Source organism: Aspergillus pseudonomiae, assembly GCF_009193645.1.
Source record: "Aspergillus pseudonomiae strain CBS 119388 unplaced genomic scaffold BDV37scaffold_10, whole genome shotgun sequence".
In the NCBI taxonomy this organism is placed as follows: domain Eukaryota; kingdom Fungi; phylum Ascomycota; class Eurotiomycetes; order Eurotiales; family Aspergillaceae; genus Aspergillus; species Aspergillus pseudonomiae.
In genome coordinates, this window is record NW_022476002.1 from 386,821 (window position 1) to 409,341 (window position 22,521).

The 22,521-nt window shown below is 48.8% G+C and overlaps 6 protein-coding genes across 6 annotated transcripts; 3 read left to right on the plus strand and 3 right to left on the minus strand.

The window, feature by feature from the left end:
- Positions 1-446: 446 nt before the first annotated feature.
- Positions 447-5,206, plus strand: bud4 (putative GTP binding protein (Bud4)). Its single transcript, XM_032081100.1, has 4 exons — positions 447-3,147; positions 3,265-3,664; positions 3,719-4,422; positions 4,481-5,206. The coding sequence occupies exons 1-4, from the start codon at positions 910-912 to the stop codon at positions 5,075-5,077; spliced, it is 3,939 nt and encodes a 1,312-aa protein (XP_031944976.1). The 5' UTR covers positions 447-909; the 3' UTR covers positions 5,078-5,206.
- Positions 5,207-5,760: 554 nt separating this feature from the next.
- On the minus strand, positions 5,761-7,812 carry BDV37DRAFT_240685 (pseudouridine synthase PUS2). Its single transcript, XM_032081101.1, has 4 exons — positions 7,580-7,812; positions 7,320-7,523; positions 6,076-7,266; positions 5,761-6,009 (listed from the first exon to the last, which is right to left on the minus strand). Exons 1-4 carry the CDS (start codon positions 7,663-7,665, stop codon positions 5,790-5,792), a joined length of 1,701 nt encoding a protein of 566 aa, XP_031944977.1. The 5' UTR covers positions 7,666-7,812; the 3' UTR covers positions 5,761-5,789.
- A 215-nt stretch (positions 7,813-8,027) lies between these two features.
- BDV37DRAFT_240688 (putative transcription factor TFIIE complex alpha subunit) lies at positions 8,028-9,988 on the plus strand. The gene is made up of 3 exons (XM_032081102.1): positions 8,028-8,412; positions 8,495-8,590; positions 8,653-9,988. Exons 1-3 carry the CDS (start codon positions 8,318-8,320, stop codon positions 9,788-9,790), a joined length of 1,329 nt encoding a protein of 442 aa, XP_031944978.1. The 5' UTR covers positions 8,028-8,317; the 3' UTR covers positions 9,791-9,988.
- Positions 9,989-10,750: 762 nt separating this feature from the next.
- BDV37DRAFT_5930 (putative ubiquitin C-terminal hydrolase) lies at positions 10,751-17,552 on the minus strand. The gene has a single exon (XM_032090928.1). It carries the CDS (start codon positions 17,368-17,370, stop codon positions 10,876-10,878), a length of 6,495 nt encoding a protein of 2,164 aa, XP_031944979.1. The 5' UTR covers positions 17,371-17,552; the 3' UTR covers positions 10,751-10,875.
- Positions 17,553-20,205: 2,653 nt separating this feature from the next.
- On the minus strand, positions 20,206-21,033 carry BDV37DRAFT_269124 (sugar O-acetyltransferase; the record flags this gene model as incomplete). The annotated part of the gene is made up of 2 exons (XM_032084300.1): positions 20,206-20,677; positions 20,849-21,033. The coding sequence occupies 2 exons, from the start codon at positions 21,031-21,033 to the stop codon at positions 20,206-20,208; spliced, it is 657 nt and encodes a 218-aa protein (XP_031944980.1).
- Positions 21,034-21,431: 398 nt separating this feature from the next.
- On the plus strand, positions 21,432-22,380 carry BDV37DRAFT_279831 (protein-S-isoprenylcysteine carboxyl O-methyltransferase; the record flags this gene model as incomplete). The annotated part of the gene is made up of 2 exons (XM_032086412.1): positions 21,432-22,212; positions 22,292-22,380. The coding sequence occupies 2 exons, from the start codon at positions 21,432-21,434 to the stop codon at positions 22,378-22,380; spliced, it is 870 nt and encodes a 289-aa protein (XP_031944981.1).
- Between the last annotated feature and the right edge of the window lie 141 nt (positions 22,381-22,521).

Genomic DNA, 22,521 nt, shown 5'->3' on the forward strand with positions numbered 1-22,521 from the left:
TGGCGATCCCACGCTAGTCCTGGATAGGCTTAACACGATCGGAGCCGCGCCCAGGGCCCCAGGCGTCAAGGCCACCAATGCGCTCAGGCGGCGAGGCCGAAACCAGTGTTGCTATGGAGACTCCCGCCAGCAAATGTCAACATGGAACCTCGACCTCCACCATCGCCATCCAAGTCCCAATGTCTTACTACTTAACAAAGTCTATTTACCTCTTCATCCTGCGGTCTCTTTACTTCCTTTCCGTGGTCCGGTGGTGGATGCAGTGGTGTACTTTGGTTCCCCCCCTCCCTTGTATTTCCATTTCTTTTGTTGCCCTATCTCATCCCATCGGACGTCCTTCTATATCCCTTCGTTATCGCATTACTATCCCTCCATTACACGGAACAAAGGGACTTCCAACACTAACGGATCGGCAATTATTCTGAACGTGCTACTATTCGGCTCTATTTTTTTTTTTTTCTTTTTCTTTTTTATTTCCCTCCCCCTTGTGACGCATTCCTGCAAGCCTGTTACGATTGTTACGAACAAATCAAGCGCTCCCCAACTCAATTTAAATTGACTTCGTATCTTGAATTTCAAAGCGACTTTGTCTTCTCAGCTTTTGTTGTTGTTGTTTATCAAAATCAGGTAAGGCGCGTCATTCCAGCAGCAAGGGATGTCAACGTCGGAGATTCTTATGTTTCATCCGAACTATGCGATGAGGAAACAAGCGGCACTGACATCTTAACCCAGCGCTTTTTTTCTCCTCACTTGTCTTGGGCTGCATCACAACAGAATAAAAATTCCCGGTCAAGATGGGTAGTGGTACTGGCCAACGCCCACTTTCCGAAGTGAGTCCAATGGCTCAACGACGAAACTCGCCTGTCTGGAATCAGAGCACAAAGGTACGTGATTACTACTCTTTGTAAGATGTTTACAGGGCTGACGGTGGTCGCGCAGATGGCGAGGAACAGTACGGACGCTTACGACGTCAAAGCGTCCCCGCGTCTGTTTTGGCAAGGGCGAGAATCTGGATCTCCATTCCCCAGAACCCAAGAAAACCAAGTCCCTTATGACCCCGAGTCTCCATTTTCCAGCTCGAAGCGACCATCTATTGAAAACTTGAAGCGGCAGTCGCGCGTCAGGAATAGCAACATGCTCCGCGACTATAACCAGGAGTACGACCCAACAAATGTCTATGTACCGCACAGACCCTTAGCTACAACGCGTTCGCCGCAGAAAGAAGCGCAAAGCACACCAACGTCGCAAATGTCGAACAGGCAAGAAACTGGCCCAGTAGGCCCAAGGCCGCCATCACCAAGCAAGGAGCAGGCACCTCCAGCCAAGTCGTCTTTGTCCCGTGCAAGCCGTTTTGGCGTTAAGGACATGGGGTTTGACCCAGAGAACGAAATCTGGTCTGATGCGGACAACAGACACGCTAAAAGCGTCACCTTCGATGCCGCCCCCCCTCAGGTCAACGAGTACGAAATGACAACACCCGACCCGTCTTCCATCGCCTCTGATTCTCGCGAAGGCAGCTATGAGTCTGATGAGGACGAGTTCCCGGACATCAGTTTCGATCGCGACTCACTAACAGACCGCGAGGATAGCTTTGATGCCTCTCTAGAGGACCTTGAGAAGACCCCAGTCGTATTGCCAGAGGACTGGCGTTACATGAGTCCATCCAGCGCAAACGACGAATTGGTCAAAGAGGACGAAGACCCCTTCACTGAAGATGAGGAAAGCCATAATCCGGATCCCCGGCCTTCGTCGCGACAAGAGACATCTGAGAAACAGGCTCCTGTTGAATCTGTGGACTCAAATGGCGAGCCTCGCCCCCTTCCTCCTCTCCCAGGGCGTACATCTTTCCCGCCACAGCCTTCGTCCCCCAGTAAGCTGGCTTCGGCATTTGAGCTCGGGAGTGGTGGTCAGCGGGTTCTGCCATCCCCTCCAGGACCAGCTTCCTACAGCAAATCAGAAATCACAGAATTTGGCCATTCCTCGATGCCGCTGGAGGACAGGCTGCGCTTGATGATGATACAAGAGAACGGACAGGAGGATGTTAAACCGGAACATCAAGATATTGAGGTGCATTCGAAGCATGATGATGACGAACAAGACGGGACTGAACCTCACTCCAATCAACCAGAGCAGCAGGACACTGAGGCTACAGATGAAGCTCCCCAAGCTGCCCCAGAGGTCTTTTCACCACCACATATTTCCAGGGATGATATCCTGCGTGACCTCCGAAGAAGCGAAAGCTTCATGGACGACTCGTTTGACGAGTCTTCCCAGATCCCTTCCAGCCCTCATTCCTATATGAATTATGACCCAGATGTCCCGATTCCGTCACTTGAAAATGATGATGACATGCTTGACGACGGCGACGATTACGATGACACCAATAGCGTGATAATCAAACAAGAAGAAGAACATGAAAACGATCTTTACGACATCCCCGATTATTATGGAACAATTCCGTCGAAGGATTCCTCCTTCAAGAGTCTAAAGGATAAGCTGACCAGCGATGACGAGAGCCGGTATTCCAGCCAGCAGATGGAGGATGACTTGACAGAGAAAGGCAGCTCTCGGAATTCTGACGCAGGAAAGGCCACGCCCGTCCCTGCAGATCAGGATGACAAGGCTTTGTGCGAGGCGACACCCCAGGAGACCCAGGCAGAGCCCGCACCGGGCTCCAAAATGTCAACCATCAAAGAGGCATTGCAACGCCCAGTAACCCCCGAGGATGATGGCCAAATCTCAGAGCCCTCAACTCCAGATTCTGTGATCCGTCATCCTATTGACGATGATAGCGATACAGAAGTTCTACCGGAAGAAAGTGTTCCTGATCCAATTGCGACAGTCAAAGCCCCTGGAACGGGTCTTAAAACACGACCGTCATTGACCCCAGCTGATTTGGAATCCATGGCTGCCACTCGCCGTAGAATAAGCGGACAACATCCTCCGCCAATGCCCGGGCTCACCAAGCAGCAATCCAACGAATCTGAGCATTCCGCTCCCGAGGACACCACCCCATCCCAGCCTGCGAAAGACGTTTCCCAACGACAAAGCAGTCTTGTGAAGCTGGACATCCCGTTCAGTATCCAAGAAGAAAGCCTCGGCTTTGGTTTGGACAAAGAGTTCGACCGCGTCATTGAAAACCAAAAGGTTGCGTTTGAATTATCCCTTTCCCAATTATACTCCCGTTCTGGGCCCAATGGACACATGCAGAAGCCCCTTGGCAATGATATGGACCCAATTGCTAACGAGCCATGCCCTAAACAGAGAGGTTACCTCATGAGACATAACACGAAAGTTATCATTGCAAGCAGCCGCAATGAAGACGAGCCTGCCACTGCTCCTGGAGCTGCCCCGGCCGACTCTAGAGGGACAAAGTCGGCTATACCCACACCCCGGAAAGCAAGCCAGCAAACATGGACCACTGTGCCTTGGAACGGACAAACTCGCCGTGCAAGCATTAGGCAAGCTAGCGGAATCCGCAAGAAGCCTGTTCCTGGACCTGTGCCCCCTCTTCCAGGCCAGCAGAGCAATGTCCAAGAAAACCCAGCGACAATCGAAGAAAACGAGCCTGCTTTGAATGGGGCGTTGGATGAAGGAGAAGAGCGAGGTCGTCTATTCGTCAAGGTCGTTGGGATGAAGTATCTAGATCTGCCGCTCCCACGAGGTAAGTTCCCGATGCCACTATACGCATGAGCGACATCCTCTAAATATAATCCAGGCGAGAGATCGTACTTCTCTCTGACCCTCGACAACGGCCTTCACTGCGTTACTACGGCTTGGTTGGAACTCGGAAAGACAGCCCCGGTCGGGCAGGAATTCGAATTGATTGTGCAAAACGACCTAGAGTTTCAGTTGACTTTACAGATGAAGGTCGATGATGAAAAATTCAGAGTCCAAGAGCCTCCTCCAACAGCATCGCCCGCGCGACAGAAAACGTCCACTTTCAGCAGGGTGTTTGCTTCCCCTCGCAAGCGAAAGGAATTGGACATGAAACACCAACTGGCTTCCCAACAGCAGAAGAGTAAAGATGTCAACGCAGGTGTCTGGGAGCGCCTCAGAACTCTGATTGCTAGAGACGGTAGTTTCGCTCGTGCATATGTAGCGCTGAGCGATCATGAAAAACATGCTTTCGGCCGCCCTTACACGGTCGATGTGGCCTGCTTCAATGAATGGGCCGTTGAAGACCAGCCAAGCAGTGTTAAGAGCAAGAAGAGTACCTCTAGCGCTACTTCCCAACGGCGGCCTCCGTACAAGATTGGCAAGCTAGAGCTGCAGCTGTTGTTTGTCCCCAAGCCAAAAGGTGCGAAGGATGATGATATGCCGAAGAGCATGAACGCTTGCATTCGAGAAATGCGTGAAGCGGAGAGTGTTTCATCCCGTAGCTGGGAAGGATTCTTGTCTCAGCAGGGAGGCGACTGTCCCGTAAGTTTCTCTTCACTCATATTCCCTATAAATCGGCCCACTAACTTCTCGTTGGCAGTTCTGGCGTCGCCGCTTCTTCAAACTCCAAGGCTCCAAATTGACCGCATATCATGAGACCACCCGTCAGCCTCGTGCGACAATCAACCTCTCAAAGGCCGCCAAGCTTATCGATGACAGATCGTCCTTGATGCAGAAGGAGACCACAACCAAGGGCGGTGGACGTCGCAAGTCTGCCTTTGCCGAAGAGGAGGAGGGTTACATGTTTGTGGAAGAAGGATTCCGTATCCGCTTCGGCAACGGCGAAGTGATCGACTTTTATGCGGATAGTGCCGCCGACAAGGAAGGCTGGATGAAAGTATTGGCCGACGCTGTGGGTAAGGGCTCTTCGGGAAGCAGTCAAGTTAAGCAGTGGACCGAGCTCGTACTCAAGCGTGAGCGGAGCGTCAAGACGAGACGGGAAACGACGGATCGACGTTTCGATGGGCCTCCTCCCCCACCCGTCAAAAAAGATAAAGATCTTGCGCCTCCACCGACATCCACGGCGCCGGCGCCGGCAGCCGCACCGCCACGAGCTAAGCATCGCTACACCCAGTCGCAACCCGAAGTTCGCAGTGCGGACACTCGACGCCAGAAAGCGCGCTCCTTGATTTTCTAAACCCGCCAACTGGTTGGATTGACTTCTACCCGTCTTTGAATCTTCTTCTGTGTTACAACTTGTCATATTGGCCTTGTCTTCTCATCCTTCTATTGTGCATTCTTGATTTGTTTGCTCTTTCTTTTGTCTTTTTTTTTTTTGTCCACTTCTTTTTCTCTGTGGTGTTGGTGTACAACCGATGATGTATCACTTGACTTCCTTTTGTGTTTCCTTCTGTCTAAAGTCCAATTTTCACCAGCACCGAGCGTCGTGTTGCATTCTGTCGTACATTAATGATACATAGCGCCTTTCTCTTCTTCCGTCAATAATTGAGTTTGTTCTTTTTCCATGGTCGACCTTGTAACTGACGTATGTGTCGTCTACCTCTGGCTTGGTAAATATATAGCTATAATCATGTACAACTCGGTCGTGAAAAACTCCAACCTTACGCCTATGATGACCTCGAGCCTAACGAACATTGGATATATTACGAGTGCTAACACTAGAATGTGGTAAGCTGGGAGTACTACCTACTCGTTTGATACAACTTGAAGGGATAGTCATGAATCCTACAGAAATATAGCCAAACTATTTATATATTCACAACCTTTTAATCAAAACACACTTTGCAGCTTGATGGAACGCAAGACTAATGTTACCTGATAAGAGATTCGATGTATCTGGAAGTGAAAGACAAATTCTTTTATTACTATGTACATATATAGCTGAGAATCTAACCACCCTCTTCTCCATTGTTGGGAAGATTGCCCTCATCTTCAGATTCTTCCTCAATCTCCGCTAGGGCCTCTTTCTGAGACTTTCGGCCCTTCTGAGCATCTTGCGTAGCCGCCGAAGGTTGAGTCGCAGGTTTCGCGGCTGGAATACCGCCGGATGTAACGTATAGGAATTCTTCTTGAGGGAAGTGATCGATGTGGTTGAAAAATGAAGCGAAACTTTTTTTTAAAAATGTTAGCTGAACTGTTTCAATGCATGCATGGAATATATAGCTGAGAACTTACGCGTTAGTCTCCTCTTCCTCGCGGAAGATGCGGTCATAGATCTCTCTTTGCTTGAACTCGTTCATTTCCGTGGCATACTCCTGAAAGTCGATGGGCTTCTTTCCAAGCTCTTGCGCCTTTTTACTGTAGCCATTGAAGATGGGACGTTCCAGCAACAGCCCCAAACCGGGAGCCTTAGGAATTGGGATCTTGGTTGGTCCATAAGAGTCAACGATCCGCTTGGGATCGCAGCCGCAGCGTACCATAAGGGTGGCCATGGCCACCATTTTCCGAATCTGGTGCATCATGAAGCTCTGACCGTGGACCTTAAGACTGAGCCACTCGGTGCCATTGATGATAATCGGGTTAGGGTCGACGTTGAAGGATTTAATGTGGCGTTTTGCAGAGGGGTCCTTGAACAACTTCTGGATGGTGTAGTTATAGAAGTTCTTAGTTCCAACGTATTTATCCAGCGCCTCTTGCAGACGGACAACGCGCGCGGGAGGAATACGGTAAGAGCGCTTTGCGGTATTGTATGCAGCCTTCACAGCCTTGACTGCATCAATGATCTTCCGCCTGTGAGCCTGCTCGGCTTCGGTGAGTTCGGGCTTTGTGGTGGAATCTGCTCCTCCCTCTGCGGCTTGAGCTTGTTCCTCGCCCTTGTCGGTTTCGAATGATTCATCGTCAGGCTTCTCATGATAGATTGCATTCATGACGACCTCGCGGATATCCTCATCCAAGCTGTCGATAACCGGTTGGATATATTTCGCATCGGCCTCTTCCCAGTAATTAGCGACCTCTACCTGTCGGGCCTTGTGTGCCTCCAAATCGCCCTCCTTTTCGGCGATCTCTCTAATCTTTTTACCGAGAAAAGTGCTGGGATGTGGCGGCAAAAAGCAGTAGCTAGGCATCAAATATTCGTAGATACGAGAGTCACACATCTGATAGCTGCTGAAAGACTTGCTCGCGACCAGAATGCCCCAAACGCGGATCTGCGGGCTAAGGTGGGAGTTGATCTTCTGAACAATATCCTCATCCTCGACAATCAACTTCAACGACACGACATTACCAGCCGCATGGACTCCTTTATCTGTACGGGCGCATCGCACCAGCGACGACTTCTTCGGGTCCGCTGCGTTAGCCTTGGAGATAGCCCCGGCAGCCACAAACGCGGCGAAGAGATCGCCCTCGATGGTCTTCTCAGTAGTGCTCCTGTAGACGATCAGCACCCGTCCAAGTAGACAGAATCTAACATTTGTCCGTACAATTGCATTCCCTTGTAGCCCGTTCCAGAGTATCCCAGGAGTACAGCCACCTTCTTCTTCGGCCGTCTTTGTTCATTCTCGATGTCTTCTTGGGAGAAATGCGTGGCGTAGATTGGAGCTTTGACCTCCTCTCCATTTTCGATCTTCTGTCGTTTGGCCTCATTCTCTTTATCTAACCGTCCTCTCTTATCTAGCGGTTGCCGACTTGCTTGGTTAGCCGGTGACTGTCGAATATGTACCCCAGAAGCCGCGAGACATACCTCCACTCTGCCCTTCCCAGATCCCCCTTCTTACGCTTGCGATCAGCTTCTTGGGGTCCGCTAGCTCTTCCTTCGTTATTGTCCATGGCTCCAATGATCTCCGCAAGTTAGATAGCGGTGTATTAGATGCGAAATGCCGCTGCGAGGTGACAGGCGGAAAAGATCGACAAAGAAAGCCTGTCAAATATTGACGCGCGGAGACGTAGCTACGCATGAAGAAGCGGGTCCCGAGGGGAAAAACTTGCGTCGTCGATACTTGGGATTCGTGCCTTTTCCTGGGCCTGCGATTCAATTTCCGTATGCACTAACCGTAGTAGGGTTAGTGCAGATTCCATATTCCACTAAGCCTGACTGGGGTAGCTCATATGGAGGCCTCAGGCAAGAATGGATGCCGCGGGCAGTTCATCCGCTACAGCGCTGGTGGTGGTCGTCCTTACTTCCCGTTAACCTCATTTGTTGCTTTTTCTTATCTACGTTGGTATTCTCAGATAGAGCGTCGCGGGCTGTTGGATTGTTTCGTGTGAGCTTCTACTCATAATCTTTGATTCATCTTCCGCTCTACCTTGGCATCCAGAATTCAAAAAAGCCATGCTACTCGTTTTGCGCTGACCTTTGTTTGGGATATCGAGAACCTTTGCGCTCAGCAGCGATTGAACTCGCCTCAACGCCGTCTCATCAACCAAAGTCAAAGTCAAGCCTTACCTTCCCTTCCTATCGGGGCGTCTTTTAGATACCAACATGGATCTTGCGAATACGCTCATTCGGACTGTAGTCCGCGCCTTCTACGAGACCCGCCACATTTTGGTGGTTGATGCGCTTTTTATCCATTCGGTGTATGCTTCACTATATCTGGACCCATAAAGAATTCCATTCCATTCACAGCATCAGCTCTAACTGTTGGTATCTATTGTCTAGACTCCATGCCGAAGACCTCGCCTTTCTCTTAGGCATGCAACAGAAGGACCTCCGGAAGCTATGCGCCAAATTGCGCGAGGATCGCTTAATATCAGTGTATGACTGGCCTGCAGCACCGCATTATGCTGGACAGTGGCAATACTGACATGATCCATCAGTAATACCCGAGCAGAAATACGGGACGGCTCGACTCGCCCCGTGAACCGTGAATACTATTACATCCCGCTACACCCGGTCGTCGACGCTATTAAGTTCAAGATCTCGAAGTTAACATCGACTATTAAGGCTCAGTATACGCCGAGCGAGGAACGGAAGGAGTATATCTGTTTAAGATGCGGGGCAGAATGGACGGAACTTGACGTGCTGAGCTTGTACTCTGAGGAAGGGTTCGAATGCCAAAACTGCGGGGCTATCCTCGAGCGGACAGAAGATGTCAAGGGGGCGGAAGGGATTGACCGTACTGGCCACGAGAAGAATAGCAAGCTCATGGCTCAACTGGACACTATGCTGAAGTTGCTTAAACAAATCGACTCTGTCGAAATCCCGCCGAACGACTTCGATACCGCGTGGGATCATAAGATCGATGTCGTGCGAAACCAGGCCACTCACCCAACACGAGCTGCAGTTGTCGTGCCATCTAAGAAACAGGAAGCCGTTCGCGGTAATACCAAGACCGATGCCGGGGCTCTTGAGATCTCCCTCACATCTAGCGAAGAAAAGAGCGCCGCCGAGCAAGCGGAAGAGGCCGCACGCAAGGCCGCTGTGGAGAAGCAGAATGCGCTGCCAGTGTGGCATACACACTCGACCGTGTCTACAGGTGCTGGAAATCTCAATACGGTGAAGACGGAGACGGACGTCGATGTGAAGTCCGAGATCAAGGAGGAAGAAGATCGAAAGCCGGATCTCGATGCCCTCGACGACAAGGTCGCCGCCTACTATGCCGAAATGGAAAGGGAAAAGGCCCTTCAGGCCCAGGAAGATTCCAGCAGCGCAGAAGAGGATTCCGACGACTTCGACGAAGAGTTCGAGGACGTTGGTGGTGTTTCTGCGAGCGACACTGCGTCACCGGCTGTTGGCGGGACTGGCGCTGGTCCTACCAGTGCACCTACGAATACAACGTCCACAGGAATCAAGCGCGAGTTCGACACAGACTCTGGAACCAGTGCTCCTCAAACAGCTTCGGCAACACCATCTGCTACCGACGAAGGCCCAACAGCGAAGAGGGTCAAAGTTGAACCGGATGTCAAGAAAGAAGAGTCCGATGAAGATGACGACGAGGAATTTGAGGATGTTTGAAGAAGCTTCGCTGAAAGCATACCCTATGATCTACCATGCAGTTGGCTTCAACCCTTGTCGGCGCAGGCGCCCGGGAGAAGGTGTTCTGTCGGAGAGTAACAACACAATGACGGAAGAACAGGAGTATATATGTATGATATTTACCTAACCAAGCTTTAAAAGGGGAACATGAATAGACTCGGCCTTTGTTTTTTTTTTCTCATTCTTGAATTCTTCCCATCGGCGTAGAGACTTACTGGCCTTGCCTTGACTTTATCCAAACGTTCTCGTTAGCTCGAGGTATCAGTCAAGACATCTTTGTATTATACGGAGGCTTAAGAGAAAATAATCGAAACAAAATTCACAAGTACTATTCTCCGAAGAGACCAATCCATTCAAGTGAAAGTCCTGCTTTCTTTCTAAGATAGGCCCTCTAATTGTTCCATAGATCTGAGGACTATCCAGGAACCGCTGCCTTAAACGTCTCATTTGCAACCGTCAGTCATTCAATCAAGCAATATCGTTCCCTGGTTCATCAAAGGGACAACGCAGAAACAACCCGTGAAGGCCCTCCAACGAAAGCAATGCAAGCTCTTGCAGAACAACACCACCATTACCCTTTCTTTATTTAACACATGGCCGAAGATAATAAAGATGAAAAAAAAAAGAACAAACATAAGAGACAGAATCCTTTCCCTGTACAGTGTTCAGAATCAGAGAACCCAATTCTAGTGTGGATGGGCAAACAAAACGCCGATCAATGCAGTCCCAAACACAGCGAAGGTAAAGAGCAAAAGGCGAAAGGAGATACCTCCGCTCTTCTCAAGCAGCTTTCATTGGCTCATCTTTCATCATGATACAATGGGAGAATTTCGGGGATATATTGCATACAGGGCCTCATGGAGTGCCTGCAACTCCCATTTCCGAATCGCTTGCCATCGCTGAGTGGTCTTCCCATTCCTCTGGAGAAGGTACATCAGATTCTGAGGCCCCCGGGGTTAGACGCTGATAAGGATGCAATAAAATGGGATACTTACCGGAAGCCAGCTCTTCAGGCATATCAACAGCTAATTCCTCAATAGCTCCGAGGACGGCTATGTTCGCCATTAGTAAGAGTGAAATACTAGGCTATAGTTAATTAAAGATGATAACATACCTTGCGCCTGACGGACAAATTCCTCGTCTTCACTGTCATCAAAGTATGTAACTAAGCAGTGTTCAACAACCGTCTTGATTGTCTCTACAACGTTCGCTTCAACGTTGCTCCCAGAGGCTGAGAGGTAAGTCCTTCTCAACCTGCTGATACTTGCATGAACCAGCTCCTTGGCCGCTTGTGCATGGCGTGATTGCCAGTCGTCGCTGATGTCGCTAGCCTCTCCCGTGAATAATATCCGGCGTAAGAATTCCATGGTCATATTTCTGACCGCCCTGTCTGGGAACATGAGCAATGTCGGAGCCCAGTCTGGGATTTTATCTATGAGCTGGGATAGAAACCATGCCTCATTGAGATCAAGTCTCTCGTTGCGGCACGCCATAATGCTTGTGAAGAATGCGAGGTGTTCTTTACCCCCGCTGTCATTGATAGACTCCACCCCCTTCGCAACGTAGTCAATCAAAGAAACGATTCTTTCTTCATCAGTACTCCGTCGACAGAATATCAAGGTAGCTTCCAAGAACGGAGCACAGAGTTCAGCAGGCGCGACTCTTAAGCCATCCTCCAGCGCCTTGCATATTGGATCCGTGAGGCCAGCCTCGAACTCCGCATCAACAAGTATTCCAACAATGCTTCTGCATGCTTGCGGGCTGCTGTATTGCTGAAGAAGCTTCTTCAGAACTAATAGCTCATTGTTTCTCCCAACAGGCCGAAGAAGGTCGCTTTCCGCAACTGTAAGAGAGTACCTATTGTCGGGTAAGGTCTGTCTTTCATCACCCGGCGTAGGTGACGCAGAAAAGTCGATGTTCTGTAGCAAGACAGACAGGAGATCGGTGAGTTTCCTATGTGAGAATCTTCTTCCCTTTTCAAGGAGTTTGCAATAAGCAATGTAATGGCGTCTCAGTCTCTTTGAATCATCACGATCAAGCCACACGATTTCCAGGCATTTCGAAAGAAATCCGTAACTGAGCACCATCCCGGCCTCAAGAGACCCAAAACTTGCAAGCAGTAAAAGGAATTCAAAGTAGTCATCCCATGCCCTGCTTGCAGTGTGCAACATTGTCCAGAGGCCATGCAATGCTGCAACCACATTCTCGAAGCCATCCAAATACCGCTTATGCCATTTGTCTTTATAGCGCTCTTCCTGCCCAACATTGTTGCACAGGTCTTGCAGCTTTGAAAGCGCACTTATGAATATCCTTATTGAACTGTTTCGAACAGCTGCATGGGGACACTTCAGCACTAGATTGCGTATGCCGGCTGGTCTTTCTGCAACCCACTGTAAAACTCTGTAAGCCGCCTTAGGAAGTTCAGTGACTGCCTTGAGCAGCTCAGACACAACCGCATCCAGTCCCAGTGGCTCTCTGTTCCTTGAGATAAGTTGCTCAAGTGTATCCAAAGCGATGAAAATAATACATTTGTCCAATTTAGAATCACCAACAGTATGAATGTCCCTTATGTCATGAAGCTGACATAGAAGGTGTCGCACAAACATGGCGTAGTATGGATCCATCAGACAAAAGGCTCGTATGAAGATCTCATTTTCCATCATAATGTGGTTGGCAAGAAGCACTGGCACCTGCACATGAACGGGGCAATGGCTGGTTGTTGGTTTATAAATCGCCTTGGAAGACTCCATACTCGAGACACGCTGATAAAATAGCATGTAAGCATTCCACACTTTGTTGAACCGGACTTGGCCCATGGAAGTGTTGTTCATAGAGTCATTATAACCACCAAAGCACTGGTCTGCAATCTTGGACTGGTCAAACCGAGTGACATCTGAATCATTGAACTCAACCCACGAGCCTCTAGCATCAGCAGTAGGCCTTTCACGGATGTACGAATAATAGTGGCCAGATTCAGCTGTACCGCTATGAACCAAAACACCAACCAATTCGAAAAGGTCTTCTTGAACCTCCGCGTCTGGATCTGAGAGGTACTCGACTTTGAACGGGCTCATATCAATGTGCTCTGGAAATTGAAATTCGTCATTTATCTTGCTCCGCATCATCGTAACCATGTCAAAGTCGAAGCGTTTGAGATGGAATATGAGATTATCCGGGACATCTTTCAAACAGGCTCTTTTCACAGCATCAACATGCCTTCCACACGAAGTGCAGGAGTATTTGTTATCTCCTTGCATGATTTCTCCTTCGACATACGCCTGAAGACTCTCCTCTAGACTAGCTTTACCCTTGATATCGCATTGAATCGCAGAAAAGGGCTCAAGGCGTTCCGAGATATGGGGACACTCTTTGGACTTGATCTGCTGCACTAGCTGACCACCGTAAAATGAGCGAAACTGCTTTTTGTCTTCCGCATTGGTAATCTGAGCCTCCCACCTGTCGAAAAGCAGGTTATAGAACTCGTCAACATCCATTTGTACCGTGACATCGACTGGCTCATTATCGTAGGTCCTTATTGAGTCCACTAGCCCTTGTGGATCGACACTTTTAAGCCACGTTTCTTGCATATAGCCAAAAACCTTCTTTGTCTCCTCAAGTAATATCTGGGAGTCAAGAGGATCCACAAGATCAAGCCTCATCATAAAGTCGCGGAAGGGAACATTCATAAAAAGCTGAGTTAAAAGCGAATTCAAGTAACAAGTGTTGGACAGATTCTTCAACCCGGCATACCCTTCTGGCGATCTGATCATTTTGTAGCGATCAAAACACCAGGTTGGTGAATATGTATAGTCTTCAGGGATGAGATCACTCAAGCGCTCTACGACTTTAGCGTAGTTTTCGTCGTATTTGCAGAGCAGGTTCAGAATACTGTACAGTTCCTGCCGAGAAGATGCGTGCATGACGGGCGTCTGAGGGGTGATGGCAACAAGGGATGTTGACTCCGAAAGATCCGGGAAGAGGTACTTGTCAAACAAGCTCTCAGCGAGATCAAACGTATCCACTGTGGCATTGGTTGAGCTTGCGAAGTCTAAGCACGATCTCAGGAGACGGCAAAAGCCTAGAAGTAAATGGTCGACAGGCTCTCGTCCAACAAACTCTTCGGTTTGGTGCTTCAACAAAATGGCACTCCATTGCTTGAGATATTCGCTCAACATAAGGTCACGCGGTGACTTTTCCGCAACCGATTGGAATACTAAGTGAGCGATTTCGAAAAACTCTTGGGACTGCTGAACACAGCCCAGTGTCCGGGGGAAGTTCTGCACAAAGGCTTCCCAGATTGTAGCGAGAATATCGATTCTGACTGGATTCTCGGAAGTCGTTGCCTGTCGTTGTTCTGGGACTTCCGGTTTCCCTGTTTTCTTGAGCAACTTGGACGGACTACAGGCAACAGCTATGTTCTCCGAAATGCCCTTGCGAATAGGCTGGCGGTCCTGATCTAACAGCAGTGAAAACAGAAGCTGGTCGAATTTTGCTTCCTGCTTTAAGACAGCCCAAAACTCGGGGTCGCGAACAGAACCTTCGATCATGATTGCAAAGGAGTTGCAGATTAGCTTGTGTATACCAAGCTCCGAAAGACGACCCGTCGACGAACGCCGCCCAACCTCCATCAAATGAAGCAACTGCCGGACTAAAGCTGTCGAATCTGGAATCAAGGCTGTATCGCCGGCTAGGGCCGGCTTCACAAGGAGAGCGTATAGGAGACATTCAACCAAACTAGTCGCAAAAAGGAGCTTCATTGGACAATTGTCCCATGAATCAGTCATTTCGGACCGTGTTAAAGCAGCAACCAAAACTCGAACGCTATGAGACACAAATGCTTGATTTGGCGATGACTCTAATGCCTCCTCTCTCAGGCATATAGAAAGCGCATTTACTGAGTAGAGGAAGTTATAGGGCTTACCCATAGGGAATACGTCTTGATCAGATTTCTCGGTAGACCTGACTAACTGCAGGACCCTTTCCTGGGGAGGGAAGACAACAAGAAAGTCGTAAATCTCTCGAGCTAAGTGGTCCTCGAGACCTAAAAGATCATAAAGATCATCAAAATGCTTAAGAACTTCAGAATCCACCGATGTCAGAGACTGACGCCGTCCTGTCAGCGTAACCTCACGGCTGTCAGGGTCCCGGCGAACAATTAGCAGTCCCGAGTTCAGTTTGAGGTCTCGTACGGTGAGAGTAGGCTTTTCAAGAAGATCAATCCTATGCCCACTATAGATAGTGTTAAGTTTTGTGAAACCGGTGATTTGTACAAGCTTCTCAACGAATTCGGATGCAGTTGAGAGATCACCAATTTGCAACGAGCGGACTTTAGACTGCGTGCTGCCGTCAAAAGCTTGATAACGGATATTGACTAGCTCGCCTTTTACAGGTTTACCGGGCAAGCCTGGCGGCGAGTTCTGGGGCGGGCTGTACTGGGGTCGACTGCGCAGGCCTTGGAGGAACTGACGCAGAAAGAGCAGAGAACGGCTAAACCTCAATTCTTCCGCCTGGGTTTCCTCTTCAGGGACCTCCGTAGCCATCGAATCGCTAGTACCAATAGTACCTTGGCCACGGGCAGACTTCAACTTGGAGGCAGCCGACTTCAGTTGGTCAACGCAGCGATCTACCAAGGCAACATGAGTTGCTTCAACTGCAGACCGTGGTGATCTGTTAATAATATTATGGTCGAGATACACCTCAATGGCAAAATTAGTGGCATCGGTTTCGATCGAGTCGGGTGGAGCTGTCAAAATAAAATCCCATATTCGGTCTACCCCTGGGATTGAGATGACCTCATTATCACCGGCAATGGGCGGAGGGTTGAAGCGAACCTCGTAGTTGATTGCCTGCTTTGCAAATGAGAGGACCTCGAAAAAGTAGTCTTCGGAAGGGGACAGTTCGGACAGGTACCCGTGGATACAGCGTTCAATGAATGGATTGCTCTTCGTACTATGTCTGGTAAGTGCACACAGGGTGTCCCAAAGTGCCCGTCTGCCTTGCTGGGCAAGAGTTTTCGCCATTAGGATCCTTCTCCACAGCAAATCACCTAAATCAGTGGTTATGGAGTCCGGGACTTTGTCAATAATGCGGGCCAGTAGATGGACGCGCGAAAGAAAGCCGTTCCGTGAGAAGGGCTCTGTGAAGTCCGTCTGGTTCATGTCCACGGTATGAGCCAATTCATTTATCAACAAGCGTGTCAGGTCAAAGTCCATAGCAAGCTTTCGTATCTCTTGTGTATCATAGCTGGGAACTAGGGCATTCAAAGCCTGTATGCTGCCAACGGTGAACTGGTTCATCTCGGCAAGGTCTTGGACGCAACGTTCATATGTTTCCATTTTGTCCATTTCGCTGAGTCCAACATCCATGAACAAGGTAAGCTGCGAACTTGAGAATTTCTGGAGGATAGCCTTATGCTCGACAGGAAGATCGTCCGCTGCAGCACTTTCACGAATGAGGCGTACACACAAACGCAGTGGGACAGCGTCTACATGCGGCTCGTCCAACAATTGATGTCTCTCGCGGTGCTTTTCACGTACGTGAAGGAGAAGTTGCTCACAGAAATCCACCATGCGTGAATCAAACCGGGAAAGAGGCAATTCAAGAAGTTTTGAGCACAAACACAACAGCGCTGGAGAAGTTGGCAAATGCATTTGAAAGGTTTTCGTAAGCATTCTGAGTATTTCAGACACCGTTCGGGGATCAGAGCTCTCTGTCACGGCCTTCCAGATTGTATCGGTGTCGGTGTCGGTGTATGTGGATGTTACAATCAAAAAGCCAACAATGTTGCCACTTCTGCTGATAAGCTGAGGGTGAGAATCAATGCTAACGATATATTCGACGATTTCATTCTCCCGTAAAAACCTGACGAGGTATTGCACGACGGGATGCTCAATCCCTGCTGGGTCGTTTTGAATATACTGCCGCCACACATTGACCAGGTCCATTTGCATAGTCTCCATTCCGTTGACCCTCAGCTCCATACGCCCGTCCAGGATATGCTTTTTCAGGGCAGCAAATTTCCACCCATAGTAGATAATGGAAGCACACTCATCTGAGGATATACCTTCAGGTACGGCAATGGAGAGATCCCTGGCGATCTCCAAGCCCAGGTCTTGGCCGCGAAGAGCGATTGTGAAGTAAACCCAAGATATAAAACGGAGCATCGGATCACTGACGTCGCTTGTTATCCAGGAGGACTTCTTGCTTACATGCATCTGGTAGTTTTCGTCTATGATCCGCATCAGGCTGTAAGCTGTTTTCATAGAACGTAGATAGGTAAGGGAATTGATTAGGGCATCATCTGCCTGGTACTTCCTCCGCTCGTTTCCGGAATCCATCAGGTTGTGCACAATAGTCACAACTGAAACCAAAGGGGATGAGAGTTGGGACCAACGGGGTATCAAAGTCAGGACACAGGTGGCATAATCGGAGAGCCACTGGAGCACGTTGAACTGAGGAGCCAGAATGTGGTCGTTCAGACGAGTAACCATGTTGATCACTTCCACGCCATGGACCCTTTCCGCAGTACGAAAGAAAGGTATACCATTTACCTGGAGCATCCAACCAAGTGAAGGAAGATAGGCTCTTGATATTAAGTCCGATACCTGCAGGTCTGCGTCTTCTATTAATTGGCCCAAGACTAAAGTATCCAGGCGGACTATATGGAGTGCAAGCCGAGTATAGTTAAGGAAAAACTCCTCCAGACATACCCAAGGCCCCCTGCCTTCATCTGGCTGGAGGTCTTGTCTGTTACAGCTCGTCAGTATTTATGACAAATGGATGTTTTCAGTGACACTTACGAGTTCCGCAGTAGACTCTCCGGAATAACAGGAAGCTGTTCCCAAAAGTCCCGCTCGTCCAATATGCCCTCAAAAGTCAACTGCTCTAGATTATTTGCGACGTCATCGATCCAGTTCTTCACAGCAAGGAAGAACGGCGTTGCCTCCGACGGGGACCCTACCAAATAGATTAGTCAATCTATTCAGCTTCGCACGAACCCGGTGGTATTGCCGTACCTTTCTCAATGATTGCACCGATCTCCTCCAGATTGTCTCGCAAATCGAGATCGCTGCGGAACTTGGGGAAGGTGTCTGTGAGAGACGCTTGCTCATGAAGCTGAACCACCTCGGAATCTCCTAGCGCTTCGCCCAACGGCTTCCAACTCGATGTACTTGGATCTTGATCCATGTCCTCCAGCTCGGCCACTTCAATCTCCGGGCTCTGGGTAGGAGAGGACAACAAGGATATAACATTGGAGGGACGGGTGCCGACGTCATCCGCGGAGGGAGCGGGGGAGGGGGCGTTTGACTGATCAGCAGGAGTATCTTTGGGAATAGATGTCATAGTATCGGCGACTGGAGACTTCGTGTTGATAGTCATTCGGCTAGCCGGGCGGGTCGACGACGCAGGAGCATCCGGAGTCCGCTCGGATATTCGAGAAGCAGGGTCGTTACTTGACCAAGGCTGCCGGATGCCGCTTCCACTGTCGAGGCGGGGACGTTTCCGAGTGGATTGAGGATCGCTTTCTTCCATGGGATCGCCAGGGGAACGCGTCGAGTCGGTCGATATAGGATCAAGCGGGGTGCTAGAGCTCTCTAGCGGGGCAGCTGCCATGACATTTTCCTGTGTTGCTCTGGGGAACTACAGGAAATCAAAGGAGTAGGAATGAATTGAAGTTTTAACACAAATAAAAAAAGGCAGTGGAAGACCAGCACCCACGAGTAAGAAGGGAAAGAGAGGCGATGAGAGAAAGAGAAAGATGAGAGTCGTAAGAGTGACGGGAAGGAAGAGCGAATGATGCGGGTAAAAAAAAATAAAAATTATTTATGATTGGTTTGCGGAGACGCAGCGCTCAGCTCAGCCTGAACATGGATGAGGAGTAACAGTAGGGGAGGTAGAAAAAGAAGTAAACTGAAAATGGTAGCCTGGGGGGCAGTGAGTTGACCTAACCAGGGTAAAAATTAAAACAAAAGGAAAGAGAATAGCTCTCCGTAAAGGTTGGTGGAAAGATATGCAAAGCAAAGAACCATAGAAGAGCAACAGCTCTGACGTTGCAGTGGAGAAGCTCAGTAGTTGTTGGCTCTTTTCTTTTTTCCTGTCCTTTTTTAATTTTTTTGGCGGCACCGCAAAACCAAAAAAGGCCCTTCTGGACACAGCTACGGAGATATTGTATACTATTGTTTTATTACTTTTTGTTTAAAAAAAATAAAATAAAATAAAATAAAAATAAATAAAAATAAAAGGAAAAGGAAAAGGGAAAAACAGGGGAAAAGAAAATACTTCCTTTGAAGATTGTCCATTCATTTATTCTTTTCTTTGAAAGAAATATGTACTCCGTACAAGAAACAAACATTATTGTTTCATGAAACCCTAGGAACTTTTGCCTGTGTGTACCACTACATATCTGCGTACGGTACAGTACTAGTAATGTGTGATCCCACCTGATATGAGAAAGAGAGATACATACGGTTGAGAATAAATTCAACTGATTTACCAATATTGAGTATGACATCATTTGAAATATCGGCCCTAAGCTATTCTACTAACACGAAGGTTCTCAGAAACCATAATCAAGGGCGCACTGAGCATGAGCATGAGAACATGAGTCGAATAAACCTTCGTGTCTGAATATCTTCGATAATTCCTAACTTTTTTTTTCCTTGTTGTTGTAAATTGATATATAACCCCCTTACTTTAATTCATTCTCCAGATGCTCAGCCAGCAGAGCAAGTCAGTACTAATGACTCGTAGTATACAAGGTACGAAAGGTCTCAGCTGTACCTTGCATCAGTGCAATGAATGATTCAATTTGACCGGTGGATACAAACCAGTTCGCCCGCATTTGACAAGTATGACATCGTTCCGCTAATCAATGGTCTTTGTTTAGTACTACTTTTAGTATGTTACCCTGTAAATTTCCCAACCTTAAAAAGCTCCCGAACGAAGATCCACAGGAACATTCCACACTCTAGCTTCCGTGCACAACTCGGTGCACATTGATAATTGTTGATAGGTGGGCCCCGTTGGTCTAGATTACTAACTAATATACTTCGTAACTAACTAGTTAGTTTATCCCCTTTGTCTTGTTGCTATGTCGACCTTAAGAGACATATGCATTATTCCATTCCGTAATGCAATGAATGAATGTATGTACTACCTTGAAGGGTAGCTATGGCATGTGTTGAACTCCAAGAATAGACTCAGAGTTCGATACAATGAGGACCTTCGTTTAGAATAGAACACAACGATCTATCGGTGTAACCATCTAAAAAGTATTTAAACCAGGTATGGTGGTAACAAAGGGCCTAACTTGACGAATCCTCTTCCATCGCAGTCTCAATCTTTCGAATGACCCTTGCCGGATTGCCCACAGCCAAATGGAAAGCCGGGACATCCTATGTGATTTGCGCACCGTAAGTCTCCACAGAGTTCAAAGGAGGGCGGTGATAGAGAGGAAAATATATCCGTACCTTCGTGACCACGCTGCCGGCTCCAATAGTTGCACCCTTCCCGATTGTCACCCCCGGGAGAACAGTAACATTCCCTGCCAACCAGCAATCCTCCCCGATATGGATCTCTTTTCCCATTTCGGGGCCTTTGGTTCCATTGCGTAGGGCAGGGTCCAAAGGATGAGTTCCGCTGTACAGGTGCACATTGGGACCGAACATGGTCCGTGCCCCGATCGTCACCAGACAGGTGTCGATAATGTGGCAGTTGGCATTGATAAAGACGCCTTCACCCACCTTCACATTAAACCCATAGTCCATTCGGATGGGAGCCTCTATCCACGGTTCATTCTCGAATAGAGCTTCATCTTCCTCTGGATCGTCCTTGGGGAGTGGCAGAGGAGTTTTGTCCTGGACAAGGCTGAACCACAGTTAGTTAGTATTCCGTGTGGTAGCGCAACTTTCTGGCTTATGGGTCGATGGGTCGGCTGTCGCAAGGATGAGAGTATAAAGACGTATATCTTAATATGGAACACAAGATGGGGAGATTAAGTATGGATTGCGTATGCAAGGGTCCCTTGTGTGTACTCACTCTCTCCAAAGCTCTACAAGACGTCGACGAGAGACATCCTCGGCGTGATTGAAGCGGCGGCAAGCTTTGGTACAACGAGATCGAGCAGCAATTAAATCCCGCGTAAAGGCGTAGTAGAGCTCCCCTTGTCGCATCTTCTCCCGGTTGGCTAATCGGGCTTCTTCGGAGTCCATTTTCAAACACATGAACTGACTTCAGTAGATTTTGAGAAGATACTTTGGTTGATTAAGGTGTTCATCCCGCCCTTCACTAAATGAATGGCGGGGGGTGGGCTTTTTCTTTGTCTGGCAGCGGGAAGACCAACCAGACAAACTAATTTACGGCGACAGTTGAATAGTATTCATATTGTTCTTCGTCCGACAGATTGTTCTTGTCTGCATTCTCTCGTTTCAACATTCTCTCCATGAGGTGTTCCAATAGCTCAAGTTCATTGTTGGCATTCTATTCAATCATGCCGCATTAAATCCCTAAGCTATCTCTCTCTCTCTCCAATACGACGCCAATCAACCACCCGCGTCTCCTTTCACAACCACCTCTTTTGCGGAACTCTAAAGCACGGTCAAACTTCATGTTAGACAAAACAATGGCCCAAAATACAGTCCTCTCATCCTCCGCCACCCCCCTGGACCCTATAATACCCAACTCCAACTCCTTCTCCATCGACCGGACCTCCTCCCGACCAGCAGCAACGATGTCTACCTCAACATCCAAACCACCTCCCCCCCTCGACCCCTCCAACTACCCCAACGGCAAAAAATCTCTCGCCGGAATCTCACTACGGGCATTTCTACTCGGCACCACCCTCGGCCTCTCCAGCTCCCTGACCATTGTCCTCTGCTTCCTCGAAATTCCCCTCTGGCGTATCCCATTCTTCCTCGCCTCCCTCGCCCTCTTCCACTTCCTCGAATACTATGTGACAGCCGCCTACAACACCCGCTACGCCAACATTTCCGCCTTCCTCCTCTCCTCTAATGGCTGGGCATACAATGTCGCACACATCTCCGCCGCGCTGGAATGTCTCCTAGCCCAACACTTCTGGCCGACCGCCGGTTACCTGAACTGGGGAGCTATCGCACCCGGCCTCAAGATTCAGGTTGCGCTGGGCCTCGTCCTGATGATTATTGGCCAGGTCGTTCGCACGTTGGCGATGGTGCAAGCGGGAAGTAATTTCAATCATACGGTGCAGGTCGAGCGGAAGGAGGACCATAGACTCGTTACGCATGGCATCTATTCCGTTCTGCGTCATCCCAGCTACTTTGGGTTCTTTTGGTGGGGATTAGGGACGCAATTGGTACTGGGGAATGTGGTTTGTTTCATCGGATATACCTTGGTGCTGTGGAGGTTCTTTTCTAGTCGGATCTTTCGTAAGCTTTGTCTCCCTCCCTCGCTCCCTTCTTTGCTCGCATGCGTGTTGCTTTGGTGCTGATTTGGATTTGTGCTTAGGGGAAGAGAAGTTCTTGATCGCCTTTTTTGGAGATGACTACGTTGAGTACAAGAAGAGGTCGTGGGTGGGAATCCCAGGCATTCATTGATTAGGATCGTGCTTGAGGTACTAGGTTGGATGCTCTATGTCTATGGACTATGTAGAGATGGTATCTGCCTTAGAGGCAGCTGTATAAAATTGCGATGGTATCAAATGCTACACCGAACGCCATGCGCTACAACGACTAGAT

Bases quoted from the DNA above. Each gene is read 5' to 3' on its own strand.
- bud4 (XM_032081100.1), top strand. From the start codon at position 910: ATGTTTACAGGGCTGACGGTGGTCGCGCAGATGGCGAGGAACAGTACG. The intron at 3,148-3,264 runs GTTGCGTTTGAA...TGCCCTAAACAG, and splicing joins GCGTCATTGAAAACCAAAAG to AGAGGTTACCTCATGAGACA. The intron at 4,423-4,480 runs GTAAGTTTCTCT...TCTCGTTGGCAG, and splicing joins AGCAGGGAGGCGACTGTCCC to TTCTGGCGTCGCCGCTTCTT.
- BDV37DRAFT_240685 (XM_032081101.1), bottom strand. From the start codon at position 7,665: ATGGACAATAACGAAGGAAGAGCTAGCGGACCCCAAGAAGCTGATCGC. The intron at 7,267-7,319 runs GTACGGACAAAT...GATCGTCTACAG, and splicing joins GGCTACAAGGGAATGCAATT to GAGCACTACTGAGAAGACCA. The intron at 6,010-6,075 runs GTAAGTTCTCAG...TTTAAAAAAAAG, and splicing joins GAGGAAGAGGAGACTAACGC to TTTCGCTTCATTTTTCAACC.
- BDV37DRAFT_5930 (XM_032090928.1), bottom strand. From the start codon at position 17,370: ATGCTCCAGGTAAATGGTATACCTTTCTTTCGTACTGCGGAAAGGGTC.
- BDV37DRAFT_240688 (XM_032081102.1), top strand. From the start codon at position 8,318: ATGGATCTTGCGAATACGCTCATTCGGACTGTAGTCCGCGCCTTCTAC. The intron at 8,413-8,494 runs GTATGCTTCACT...TCTATTGTCTAG, and splicing joins GCGCTTTTTATCCATTCGGT to ACTCCATGCCGAAGACCTCG. The intron at 8,591-8,652 runs GTATGACTGGCC...ATGATCCATCAG, and splicing joins GAGGATCGCTTAATATCAGT to TAATACCCGAGCAGAAATAC.